This window comes from Acipenser ruthenus, chromosome 41, assembly GCF_902713425.1.
Source record: "Acipenser ruthenus chromosome 41, fAciRut3.2 maternal haplotype, whole genome shotgun sequence".
Classification (NCBI taxonomy): Eukaryota; Metazoa; Chordata; class Actinopteri; order Acipenseriformes; family Acipenseridae; genus Acipenser; species Acipenser ruthenus.
Window position 1 is genome coordinate 1768160 of NC_081229.1, and position 14342 is coordinate 1782501.

At 42.7% G+C, this 14342-nt stretch overlaps 1 protein-coding gene across 7 annotated transcripts; it reads right to left on the bottom strand.

The window, feature by feature from the left end:
• Positions 1-240: 240 nt before the first annotated feature.
• LOC117434019 (uncharacterized) lies at positions 241-14095 on the bottom strand. Of its 7 annotated transcripts, none has more exons than XM_034056520.3 (7): positions 13977-14095; positions 5932-6027; positions 5226-5328; positions 4098-4436; positions 3184-3435; positions 2415-2517; positions 241-1684 (listed from the first exon to the last, which is right to left on the bottom strand). In XM_034056520.3, exons 3-7 carry the CDS (start codon positions 5275-5277, stop codon positions 1657-1659), a joined length of 774 nt encoding a protein of 257 aa, XP_033912411.3. In that variant the 5' UTR covers positions 5278-5328; positions 5932-6027; positions 13977-14095; the 3' UTR covers positions 241-1656. The 7 variants fall into 7 exon arrangements, with proteins under 7 accessions (XP_033912411.3, XP_033912412.3, XP_034772088.2 ...); XM_034056521.3 differs by lacking the exon at positions 13977-14095 and adding an exon at positions 10291-10900; XM_034916197.2 differs by lacking the exon at positions 13977-14095 and adding an exon at positions 7383-7877.
• Positions 14096-14342: the final 247 nt, after the last annotated feature.

A 14342-nucleotide genomic window follows, 5' to 3' on the forward strand; every position in this document is an offset into this window, starting at 1 on the left:
GTTAAATGTTATGAAGCTTGCATTGTAACCCTGGGCAGCAGTGTGGAGTAGTGGTTAGGACTCTGGACTCTTGACCGGAGGGTCGTGGGTTCAATCCCAGGTGGAGGGATGCTGCTGCTGTACCCTTGAGCAAGATACTTTACCTAGATTGCTCCAGTAAAAACCCAACTGTATAAATGGGTAATTGTATGTAAAAAAAATAATGTGTAAAAAATAATGTAATTGTATGTAAAAATAATGTGCTATCTTGTAACAATTGTAAGCTTGTTTTTAATGTTGTCCTATTTAAAAGGTGCCATATATATTTTTTACAAACAGGTGCTCGGTTGGCAGGTGCTTCCCCCATTATCCGAGTCAAAGACATTTACACCAAGATGACTCAACCCACCCGTAGGCCATTTCAGGTGACATCAGCGATGATTTTTCACTCCCTCTGTCAAAAACAAAGCCAGGTAAGCACCCCGTTGACAGTGTTTTGGCGGGTGTTTCTATTTTTGTGGCCTCGCTGCTGGTATTATCGCCCCGGTCCTTGCCCGACTGCAGAGCTGCGCCGATCTCTCAATGTCACCCGGCAGCCCTTTCAAGGAGACAACGCTGGTCGCCGTGGCAACCGACGAGCGGCAGTCAATACCCCCCCGTTCAGGGCCTCTGGGAGGCAGAGACGGGGCGCGTCTGCAGCCAGCGACGGCATCATTTGAAATGACAAGACAGGGTGATTCCTGCTGCTCAGGATGCGACTCCGCTCGCCTCACAACTCAGGACGAGACAGGAGCGGCAGGGATGGGAAGGGTCCCAGAAAACTCCATAAGGACAAGACAAGTAGGCTCGGCCTCTGACTATTAGTAATAGGGTAGTAATAATAATAATAATAATAATAATAATAATAATCTATACATCTTTACAAATGTGTAAGGTCTTACAATCCACAGTCATTAAAGCCAATAGGAATTACAATCTTATAGAAATGAAATACATTGTAATATGTGAAAAAAGACACTGCACACGAGTTATTGCTTCTGTAAGAGAATTATATAATAATAATAATAATAATAATAATAACAACACTAAATGAAGTATCTCCAATTACTGTGTATTTACATAGTAGTTATTATCCTATAACAACACTATTATTATTATTATTATTATTATTATTATTTTCACGCAGCTCTGTACTTCCACTGTCTGAAAATGGTGCAGTGACTCGGTAACTAGCAGAAACAATTAGCCCCATGGTTGGGGAAAAATATCCTTTTTGGAGCCTGGTTTAGGGTCACCAGGGATCCCAGGAAAACTCTGGGATTGTCCCAGATTTCAGCCTTCACTTTTTTGGTCCCGGTCAGGAACAGTAGAATTGTCACACGGTCCCGGTGTTGCTGATACTGCGTTGACTTGCCGATCCAAAACTGTAGAGCTGAGCTCCGCAGGTTAACAGCCGAGTGAAGCGTTAGCACCATTTAAAAAATAATTAAATAAACTAAACGAGGGATTCTTCGTTTAATAATTCTGACTCTGTGGTTCGTAGTAATTCACATTCTGTGTAGCATCCTTGCGGACTCGGGGCAGGAAAGGTGTAGTCCAGGTGGGGTTGAATCAGCATCTTTCACATGGTATTCAAGCACTGCATTGATGTTGCTGGTCCCACAGTCTGTGCAGCTACTATAGTGGAGCCTGTCGGGATCCTCTTCTTAAAAAAATAAATACAAAATACACACATTAAATTATCAAACAAGCATACAAAAATACAGAGAGCTTCCCATGTGCTCTACCCTGCTCCCCTGTGCTATCCCAGGCTCCCCTGTGCTCTGCCCTGCTCCCCTGTGCTCTACCCTGCTCCCCTGTGCTCTACCCTGCTCCCCTGTGCTCTACCCTGCTCCCCTGTGCTGCACCCTGCTCCCCTGTGCTGCACCCTGCTCCCCTGTGCTCTGCCCTGCTCCCCTGTGCTCTACCCTGCTCCCCTGTGCTCTGCCCTGCTCCCCTGTGCTGCCCTGCTCCCCTGTGCTCTACCCTGCTCCCCTGTGCTCTACCCTGCTCCCCTGTGCTGCACCCTGCTCCCCTGTGCTGCACCCTGCTCCCCTGTGCTCTACCCTGCTCCCCTGTGCTCTACCCTGCTCCCCTGTGCTCTACCCTTCTCCCCTGTGCTGCACCCTGCTCCCCTGTGCTCTACCCTGCTCCCCTGTGCTCTACCCTGCTCTACCCTGCTCCCCTGTGCTCTACCCTGCTCCCCTGTGCTCTACTCTGCTCCCCTGTGCTGCACCCTGCTCCCCTGTGCTGCACCCTGCTCCCCTGTGCTGTATCTGCTCCCCTGTGCTCTACCCTGAATGTTCCACACTCCTGTGCTTTACTACTGTACTTTACATGGTAATTACACTGTATAGAGAGTGATGCTTTTCCAAGGCAGTGGATGCCTAGCTTACCTGAAACACCAGTAACATACACCCACAGCCAGTATTACAACGGGTATGAGAAGTATCCACAGCAGGACGAGGTGATGGCGATCTTGTACTGTGCAGTGCGGACCTGTTACCAAACAAACAGACATGGATTCACTGAGCCCTCAGTAACACAGCGCCCGTCTCCCAGACGCACGCATCACTACTGCATTAGAAGAGAAAGCTGTGCGGCATATTCTTATCAAAGCAAGTGCAGCTAACAACAAATTTCTATCCATCTTAAATCTTAGAGTTTCTGTTCACTAGCTAGGTCTCAAATGCACAGCATTCGAAAGAAACACATGCTATCTATCTGTCTGTCTATCTATCTATCTATCTATCGCACACACTTATTGTATTATTATTATTATTATTATTATTATTATTATTATTTAGTCATTATTCAGACGTTTTTATCTAAAGCAACTTGCAGAGACTAGAGGGGTGAACTCTGCATCATCAACAACTGCTGCTGCTGCTGCTGCAGAGTCACTTCCAATAGGAGCTCGTTTGTTTTACGTCTCATCCGAAGGACGGAGCTCAAGGAGGTGAAGTGACTCGCTCAGGGTCACACACAGGGAGTCGGTGGCTGAGCTGGGATTTGAACCGGGGACCTCCTGGTATCAAACCCTTTTCTTTAACCACTGGAGCCCCAAGCCTACCTGTGATATCCGTTACTGTTAAAGGAAGCTCTCAGAGCAAAGCGATAGCTTGAGAATACTGCGGAACAGCCACAGACTGAGAGACGCTTTACCCTGTGCGCTGTAGCTGGCCGTCCTGGTTTCCATCTCATTGTGAGCAGTGCAGGTGAATTCTCCACACAGCACAGCCGGGTGGGGGTGTGCGGGGCTCAAGCTCAGGTTACGTCCTTCTGAAGAGATTGTGTAAGAGTGGTTTGAGACGGGAGCCCCGTCCAGCAGCCAGGAGAACCGTGGGGCAGAGCCCTCCGAAACGGAGCAGTGCAGGGAGGAAACGTCAGCAAAGATCTTGGGATCTGAGAGGGGCTCTGAGGGAGAGAAACATCCCGGATTCAGGGTTTACTGTCTGCAGCGAGTCGAAAATTAAAAAAATTAGATATGTAAAACAGAATTTAGATATTTTATTTAACATGTAATCAAAAGAAACTACAAAATGATATCGCAAAAAAAAAGTCTCCTGGAAGCCCTAATAGTAGTTAGTAGTAGTTTTTTTTTGTGAAGTATATAGGAAAACTACAAAGTGGCTGATTTCTATTACACGAGAGTAGATGTTCAAACTTCATGCTGATGTGAACTCGGCTCTCGCCAAGATAAGCACCAACTAAGACGTAGCTTTACAGTAAACTAATGTGATCCATCTGCATCTCCATCCATTTGCGTTTCCTTCCATCTGATGATGTAGATATCCTTCTGTCTGGTGTTGATGGCTGAAGTGTAATGCTGGCTCCAGGGATCAGCTTATTTTGCCTCCCTGGAGCATCAGCACACACAACGGCTGCAATGCTGTATTTAATTCATTATGCTAACGTGACTTTATTTTAGCAGGTTTCATTCGACTTTTTTGTTCGTTCTGTGGGGTGATGATGCTAAACTTTTGGCCAGAGCTGTACAGTTACTTTGGTCCGAGCAATCTTGAAATGGTGGCACAGCGACGCGGGTAGTGGTGCTATATTGAGATGGTGGCTCTCACCGTACACAGCGACGCGGGTTGTGGCGCTGTGCTCGGACCCGTCAGGGAGCGTCAGGGTGAGCTGGTACTCTCCAGAGTCGGCAGCTGTAATGTTGCGCAGCGTCAGGGTGAAGGATTCTGTGTCGAAGCCCGCTCTGTTAGAGAAGGGTTGGGAGGGATTTGTGATGTTGCGTTCGGACTGGTAGATGAGGATTCGCACAGGCTGCTGCCCAGCCTTCTCTCGTTTCCACGTGACGAGGTGGACCTGGGAGGGGAAGGTACCCAGCACAGGCTTCAGAACCAGACTGTGACCTCGGAGCACGATGAGCTGCTCGGGGAGCTGGAGGCCCTGAGCCAAGTCTGGAGAGGGAGGGAGGGAGGGAGGGGGGAGGGGGGAGGGAGAGAGAGAGAGGGAGGGAGGGGGGAGAGGGAGAGAGAGGGAGGGAGAAACAGAGTGAGGGAAAGGGAGGGAGAGAGGGAGGGAGAAAGAGAGAGAGGGAGTGAGGGAGGGAAAGAGAGGGTGAGAGAGAGAGAAAGGGAGGGAGCAAGTGGGAGAGAGGGAGTGAGGGAAAGGGAGGAAGAGAGGGAGGGAGAAAGGGAGAGTGAGGGAGGGAAAGAGGGAGTGAGGGAGGGAAAGAGGGTGAGAGAGAAAGGGGGAGCGAGTGGGAGAAAGAGGGAGTGAGAGAAAGGGAGGGTAGAGAGAGGGAGGGAGAGAGAGAGGGAGAGATAGAGAGGGGGAGGGGGAGAAAGAGAGAGATGGAGGGAAAGAGAGAGGGCGAGAGAGAAAGTGAGGGAGCGAGAGGGAGGGAGGGAAAGAGGGAGAGAGAAAAATTGTGAGGATGCCCTTATAAAAGTTAACCATGATAAATTTGCACAACAATATTAGCAATTATTTTACAATCAATGTACTGTTAATACATTAGTTTACCTTTTTATATATGTATATATAGAGCTTAATGAGTATCCTATTGGAGCCTGGTTCTCCTTGGACAGAGAGCTGCTATGTATATGATTATATATATACACACGCACGCACGCACACGCACGCACAAACACACACACACGCACGCACGCACACGCACACACACAGTATATAAAGGGCAGTGACGAGAGGCCCCTGTTCTGCGTTGCTGTGACCGCTTCACTCACCGAGCTGGACGAGGAGCAGCCCAGTCAAGCAGAGCCAACACCCGAGAGCCATGATCGCAAAACCCTGCGCGGTCTAAAAGGAAGGACAGCCAGAGCTAGGCATCTGAAACCAATCACAAAACACAAACAGCGTCCTTTCTTTAATATCATTCGCATCGTTTTTCACGTCCCATTATATTATTATTATTATTATTATTTATTTTCTTAGCAGACGCCCTTATCCAGGGCGACTTACAATTGTTACAAGATATCACATTATTTTTACATACAATTACATTATTTTTTACACTTGTTTTTAAATACAATTACCCATTTATATTATAGATCCCATTCTGCAGAAGAACAATCTTTTAAAAACATGTCCTTCTGCAGATTTGAGTGACAACTCACCCACCCCCACAGGTCAAACTGTAGCCTTGCAGAAAACCGCGTCTTACCTACAGAACATATACAGCAACACTAAACAGCCTTGCTTATGATAGATTTTGCCAAAAAAAGGTAACAAAAATGAAATATGCAAGAGAGACAGATACTGCATTGTATAAAATACAGAATCACTTCTCAAACATAAGAAATAAAACAGAACAACACTTTTAAAAATGAACATAACATAATTGAAGAATGAAGGAAACTAAATGGATCCGACGCGATCCCAGCATGCCTGAAGGTTTATATAGAAAGGAATGGTAGATCGTTATTTCATTACCTAGTAAACTACACCACGATCACAATGGAAATCACTGAGCGTGGTTACCCTCCAGAGCCCTCAAGAACATCCACCGTTTTAACACAAAGGTATTTCCTGCAACAGAAACGCACCATGACAATATCAGATAACTATGGACGCCTTAGTTTATGCCTAAACAGATCCAAGGTGTGTTTTGGTTTTTAAATCGCTCTTCCTGCAGTGGTTTAGAGGTCAGATCTCAAACTCCAGTGCACCAGAGCCGACTCTTATTTAAAAGAGCTTTGAAACAGACTTTTTAAAGTTAACAACGAAAAGAAAAAAAAGAGAACGACAGGCGCGTTTTTTTCAACAGCTGTAGCAACTCGCTGGGACGCGCGGTGCCAGACAAATAGACCCTTTCTTTATGAAATAAATCTTCTACTAAAAATACTGTAATTCCATGCGTCATATTGAACTGTGCGTCTTTAAGCTCGATTATAAAGAGGCAGGAAGCAAAACAGACAGTTCCATTGTGGTTTGTTTTTTCAATGTGTTTTTATTAGATAACCATTTGAAAACTCACTGCGCCGGTTTGGGTTTTATCAACACGGCTATATCGGTTTTTATCAAAATTGTAAGTTTCCCCACATATTGCATAAGCGGTTCTCGTGCTGTTTTTAAATGTAATCCGGATGGACAGACAGACACGCCCACCCTGCAATATGACTGTATCAAATACTGCCGCTATAAAAGCTCCTTAACAAGAGACAACTGGACAAAGCAATCACGTCCTTCAGTCACTGAGTGCACACGTGTTTATGAGAGAGAGAGAGAGAGAGAGATGGATAGATATTGTGAAAAGACAGAGGCCCTGCACACTAGGAAGTGTGTGTGTGTTTTGTGGCTCCCTTGGCACAGACACAATTTAGATGTGTTGCATGCAGTATCAGATATAATGTAGTTAGGCACACCTGCCTGCAATTCAGGTATTTAAGCAGGTGCAGACTGTCAGATTTGCACGTACTCTTTTTATATATATATATACTCTGAGCACACTCTTGAACTCAGGGGAGACGTTCAGGAGGACATGGAGGTGTTTCGGACTCCTGTAAGTGGATCATTCGCGCACCGGGCTTGCAACGTATCCAGATGACTTTTAATAATCAAGAAGCTCACACAGACTCATTCGATTTGAAGTTTTGACGAATCAGAGTAGTATCAGTACCCCTTCGGTTTATTAAATGCTTAAAAATGGATTGAGGAGTTACAGACTACATCGAATCCCAGCTGGGTTGTCCAGTAGCCTAACAGGTATAATAGCATTAATACTTCAATCCGTTTATGGTTCTAACATGTTTTGCCCTTAAGCTGTGCATGCATAAAGCTAAACACACCCACCGCTAAATCCTACCACATCCCATATATATCCAGAGCTAAAATATAAATCATATACCTTATAGCAATGCATCAATATCAAAATATGTGCTTACCTTCAAGTATATGGAAATGTAGAATATAATGTAAGGATAGAAACTGTCTCAAAGGCAAAGACTTCTGAATACGACACCAACAGCAATCAGCTCGATCAGAGATCTTCAGAGCATGGATCACATCAGCTTGTTGTTAGCAATTTGAGCAACACTTGACTAGGAATTTTACCTTAGTTTTTACAGAGTTTTAGAGAGAGTCATAATTAAATCTCAAACATTAATCAGCCTTGACAGCTCCTCTCCTTCAAGTGAGTAACATTTTCAAAACCCCCGGTAACTCCCTTCATAAGATTAATCAGCCATCATCCCCGAGTCCACCTCTCCTACATCTCCGAAATATGCAAGGTGAACTTTTGAACTGGTTATTCTTTCTTGGTACCAGGGAGTTCCTGAACACAGCATGCATGTGAATACAGTACAAGTATATGAAAAAATACATATTATTATTTATTTATTTCTTAGCAGACCCCCTTATCCAGGGCAACTTACAATTGTTACAAGATATCACATTATTTTTACATACAATTACCCATTTATACAGTTGGGTGTTTATTAGAGCACTCTAGGTAAAGTACCTTGCTCAAGGGTACAACAGCAGTGTCCCCCACTGGGGATTGAACCCACAACTCTCCGGTCAAGAGTCCAGAGCCCTAACCACTACTCCACACTGCTGCCCTGAATGGTGTGTTTAATATACAACACTTTGGTTTAATTATTCCAACCTGGGTTAAAAATATATTTTCCTTTTAACATCAAAAGACATCCTTCTTAGTAGGTTTGATTTTATTACATGTATAGATGTGGTTTAACAATTAACTATATTCTCTTATTTTCAAACCTAACAGTTCTTCTGTTAAAATAAAACATTTACACTTGTATTCTGTTTGAATTATTCTAGAATACCTGTGTTTAGCTTAAAGACTACTTTCAGATCAAGCTTAGTTCTCTAAATAAGAGACTTGTCTGTGAACATTTGAGTTAATTAAATGAGATTCTCATTTCTGCCTTTCCCCTCAAGGTTATAAGCCTTGGCACCAGTAGCTCAGACAAAAACAAGCTTAGCTCATTTCACAGATGTTTGTTGGTCAGTGTGACTCCAACCTAGCTCCCTTTTTACTTACAAAGATACAATAATAGTTGTCACTGTTATAACAGAATAAACAGGAATATCGAATGCTCTAGCATAACTATAGGTTAATACAGAGCATATTATAAATGTGTGTATGAACAGTGTGTTTTAACAATTTGTTTAGTGTTTCTGCTGGCTTCATATTCTTTAAAACACAGTACAGTTATTACAACATTTTAACACACATGCAGTTTCACAAATGTTCAATTTGTATCCCAGAGATCAGCCTGCTTCCAGTAGCGGTCACAGTGCTGGGTCAGTTTCTGCTCTCAGTGAGTCTGTCAAAGCCACCACAGGTGTGTCTTTAAAAGCCTGATACCTGCAAAAACTTAAATCTTGTTATCAGGGCTTTCATCTCTGCATTCCCATCATCAGTGGGAAGACTTCAAATAAATGAAGCTGTTTCTATCAAAGAGCCATCCATCTCTGCCGCATACACCTTTCACTCAAAAAAGGTGATCGCACCTCGTACAAGGGAAGGTGGGTTTTAAATTCATTCGTGACAAGACCTTACATAAAGGTACGGTCGTACGTGATGAAGTATCTGTGCTGTGGTTTCCGGTAAATGGCTTAGCCATCCGGTTTTATTAGTTACAAGTTTAGTTAGTACTGCTGGGTGGAGTTCGTTTGTCTTAATTTTGTTTGTTCAATGGATAAATACACAGGCACTGCACTATTTCAACATGTCTGTGGTCCAGAGTACTTTATACAAAACAGAAGTGTGAAAGGTGTCGAAAGAGGCAAGCTGGCCTGGTTTGCACTTTTTTTCAAAGTTTTGGCAGGGCAACTTCTCAAAGGCCATAGAGATTATATATATATATATATATATATATATATATATATCCCCTTCAGTCACAGGGTGCTCAATTGTATCATGTTAAGTTTCCTCTGTATCTATAATACATAATGTTTTTGGTTTTTTTTATCCCCAAAGTTACGGCAACTTCACAAACTCCAGAGTTCACACAAACTCTTTAAAAATATAATTAAAAACCCATTACCGAAGGGGATGTACAAAACTCTAAAACGACTAGCAGTCTCAAAGATACAGAGACAATGAAACACACCACAACCTGTTCTAAAGTGCTTGGAAAGCATGGAGAAAACTCAACAAGCCCTTCACTAGAACTCTGCAAAACGAAATCGACCTGCTAGTCTCTCCTTAAAGAATACTGCAGCAGTGTGGAGTAGTGGTTAAGGCTCTGGACTCTTGACCGGAGGGTCGTGGGTTCAATCCCAGGTGGAGGACACTGCTGCTGTACCCTTGAGCAAGGTACTTTACCTAGATTGCTCCAGTAAAAACCCAACTGTATAAATGGGTAACTGTATGTAAAAATAATGTGATATCTTGTAACAATTGTAAGTCGCCCTGGATAAGGGCGTCTGCCAAGAAATAAATAATAATAATACCTATACTGCTCTGGCCAAATGTTAAGCATCGCCCCCTATAAAATAAACTAATTTGGCATCATACAGTCCAATGAAACCTGCTCAATAATGTTACGTTAACACATTGAATTCCACACCGCTTCATAGTTTTCCCATATTTAATGGAAAAAAACTGAGAAATTATAAAATGTGACATTTCAAAATTCCAATGTGAAATACTGTACTACTACTATGGCTTCCGGCAAACTTGTGCTGTTTTTATTAACGATGTCTCAATCCTAAAATTCTAGGTGATGCCAGACTTTTGGCCACAGCTGCATTTTATCTGTTAAAAGATCAAATATTCCTAATAATATTTTAGTAATGATCTTTAAAAAGGACAGAACTGACCTTGTTCGCTCCGCTGTCGTCGCGCCCCAGTTTAGTTTACACAGAAGCGCTCAGAATGGTTTTCCTGATAAACTTGTTTCCAACGCAAACACGTAATTTCCTTCCTGCCCAGCTATTCTTTAGAGAAGATCTACAGCTATGGCCAAAAACCTTGCATCACCTCCTAGAATTGAGACATCATTTAAAAAAACCAAAAAAACACTTCTATTGACGGAAGCCATAATTACATCACAGTACAGTAGATCACAGTAGATCACAGTAGATCTTGAAACGTCACATTTCTCCCTCCCTCCATGCCCAATGCTCTGGCTTTTATACCTGCTCAGATAGCCCCTCCCGTGGATTAAACCAAAAATCAATTAACAGATTCAGAAATGTACACTTTAACTCCAGCAAGCACAAATATACAGGACTGATCGCCTTTTTCATAAATGTCAACGTTTTAAATTAATTTCGGAAAACAAAACCCAAGTAAAACTCTTTTAATATTCATTTTAAAACCAATAAGTGCTCCCCTTTCCCTTAGCATGGTCCCAACTAGCCTAATAAGAGGAAACGTAAGGTAAGTCAATGTAAAACATAGGGCTTAACAATTCCCTCTTCCAAAATGGCGTTCATTAGGCAATGGCGCCCCAGACAAACATGGCGTCGCTCAGGACTCAGTGGACTTAACGATCTGCTACGAGAGCGCTGAGCGACTTTTAAAAATGAAAAGAATAATAATGATTTGCATGTTTGTGTTTCTGACGTGATGGTAGATGTAATGGTCCCCTGTGAAGTTACTGACCCCTGCTGGACCTCGCTGAGTCCGGCGCTCTGTTTTGGACTGAACCTCATATCTGGCTGTGTTTAATACCGACGTTAATAATGAGAATTATGAATAATATTAATACTACAAGCCTAATAATAATACATTAATAACTATAAAACAGCTCTACATTTAAAAAATGAAATTAAATGATACAAATTCGAAAACAACAATTTTTACCATCTTATTTAGCCAATACATAACTTCATAAGTAGAAACCAGTTCATCGTTCTTGACTGACGTATTTGTCAATCCTGCCTGTGATCTCCACTTGTTTCCTGCAGGTGTCCAGTCCGTCCGCTCACTCTGATCACTGATGAGAAATGCTCAGGAGCCGCTCTGAGCGGCTCAGCGGGAGCGGAACTGAGCGAGGAGTGAAGCTGATTCTTTACTGAGCCGCTCACTTACTTAACAAACCCACTGCTACAAACTTAATATCGAGACTTTACAAGGTTTCCCCCCAAAGGTAGGTTTTATTTTTCGCTGCAGTTCCAGTGTTCAACCCTATCTAGAATAGTTTAAAGTTAGAAGATATAGAGGAAATAAATCATTTTCCAATGGGCAGGGCCGTGTTAAGCCAATGGGCTACATGGGCTGAAGCCCGGGGCGCCGCCTCCTAGGGGGGCCCCCGTCGTCCCTGTAAAGCAGTGGTCCTCAAAGTGGTGCCCGCTGGCAAATTCTGTGCTGCTCGCTTATGCTGTGCTTGTACGTACTCGACGCTTTTTTTTTTTTTTTTCCCTGAAGGACCTCTGCGATACGATCATCCAACTGAATATCTGCATTTTCTCTGCGGTAGCCCAATCATAAATTAGCTGGGTGGGACATTAACTCTGTCTGTTTCAGTTGCAGGTACTGACAGTAAGTTTAACCAATAGGAGAATCAAATATCTGCCAAGTTTACGCAGTTGTCCAATCATAATTAAGCAGAGGCCGTTCACGGTATTCTGCATGAAAATTGAAGGCGAGTGAGTAGCCAATGGGAAAGTGAAAGATCCGACAGCTGTCCAATCATTCGTGAGCAGAGGCGGGCTGTTAATATGCCGGGTAAACACTGAATTTCGCCGACTGTTATTGAGAAAAATAATACATTTCAGTATTTAGAATTGAATTTTCTCTATATATATATATTTAATTTCACCAGACAAGGGAAACACCGTAGTAGATTTAGTTACAAATCCACTTTCTCTGAATAATTGCACTGGGAGATGAGCGATCTTTAAAACAGAGTAGTGTTGACAGATTTGACAAATTGACACAAAGCGAGACGCTATCTTATCCTCTTATTTTAGTTTATTCATGGTTATCTATGTAAACATGTTATTTAAAAATATTTGCATTGCGTATTTTATATGAATTATTTAAAAAATAAGCGCAGCACACACACAATTACTGCCTGAGACTTGGCCTTATCACAGTAAACAAAGAATAACTCCCACTAAAACTCTATATATAACGTTATACTATAAGAACCTATGCAATAGTCAGCGTGCCCGCAAACAGCCAAGTAAGATCAATTTATGCCCGTGCCCAAATTACTTTGAGGACCACTGCTGTAAAGTCAAACTGATAACGGTTGGCAAATAAAAAAGCACGTACTAAACTGCCTATTTTTAAAAAACATTTTTGTGTCCTTTTGGCATGCCGTAGTTATTTGACGAAATAAAAAAAATCTTATGCTAACTCAAATAAGAAAAGCTGAGTAGCGGTGCGAAAAAAAAGAAAAATCACTAAACTCAAACTAGCTAAATCCGAGGAGGTTATAAATAGTACCCCAAAACTCACTAAACTCTTTAAAAGTCAGTGTCAGAAGAATGAAAGTGAGGAAGAGCCACATGAGTCAGAGGAGCAAGCAGAGAGCAGCGAGTCGGTGAGCGCTGAGTGCACAGCCACTACAGCAGAGGAGAAAAACGAGAGCCAGCCATTGAACTGCCAATTTAAGGCGAGAGAAACTGACGAAACAGATAATGCTATTGCTAGCTCTGATACGGCATGTTGGGGTCCGATAACTGAGGAGGTGAGGTCGCACTAGGTGAGCAAGTGTCCCCTTATTTGCCAGTAAGACAGTAATTTTTCTGCCTCAGAGAGAATTTAATGAATTACTGAATTTAATGACTCAATCATTTAACTCTCATGTTCACTGAACATGACCTGCTTCGCCAACTGGACTTCACGGACATTAGTAAGGAATTCTTTTTTAAGTATTAAGGCAAGAAAGCATAAGATCTAGCAATGGTAAGTCAAATGTGTCTTTATACTTTGCAATGTTAAGGAGGCTTGAGAATAGCGCCGATTACACTATGTTTTTGTCTAATGTCAGCGTTGATTTAATTCGAAACGATGCAGTCGGTAATGAGAGCTAGTGGTACCGACTACCATACTATTTTGCATGCCATAGCTACTGTGATGTGAGTGGTAACGCTGTCCACTGTCTATTCGAATGACATTATTGTGTTGGTATTGTATGAGTTTGTGCTTGGGGGGGGGGGGGGGGGTGTTCTCCAAGGGGGCCCCTGAAATGTCAGTAGCCCTGGGCCCCCAAATACCTTAATACGGGCCTGCCTATACCGCTCTGGCCAAATGTTTTGCATCGCCCTCTAGAATGAACTAATCTTGCGTCATAGTCGAATGAAACCTGCTGGTATAATCTCACGTTAACTTATTGAATTTGATACCATATACTGCTTAACGGAAAAACTGAGCAATTGAAAAACGTGAAATACTTCCGCTAGACTTTTTGCGATATCATTTTGTAGTTTCTTCGACTGCAGAATGTTAAATAAAATATCTAAACTGTTGGCCATAGCTGCGCAGCATCATTTCAATAAAAACATATTTCTAATATTTCACGAATAACATATTTAAGAAGGACAGAGCTGACCTTGTTCATTCAGCTGCCATCGAGCCCCAGTTCTGTTGATAATAAAGCTTATCCTGTCAATCCTGTTTCATGTATATTGTATCAACATTTTCCGAAACGTAGTTTCCTTCCTTCCTTTCTTTCTGACTCCCTGGAAAAAAACACATCAGGATTCTGGGATGGGAAGGGAACCTCCTGACCTATTCTTCTCAATGCCCGTCTCTTCTTTAAAAAGGATATACAGCCGTAGCCAAAGTTCATAGAGGGCGATGCGACACGTTTGCTCACAGCTGCAGGTAACATTTGCTGGAATAACTTTGTCACCTCGCTGTGCTTCAAGTAATATTAATAAAGGGGCCATGAAATAATCTTGAATACCCTTACGAG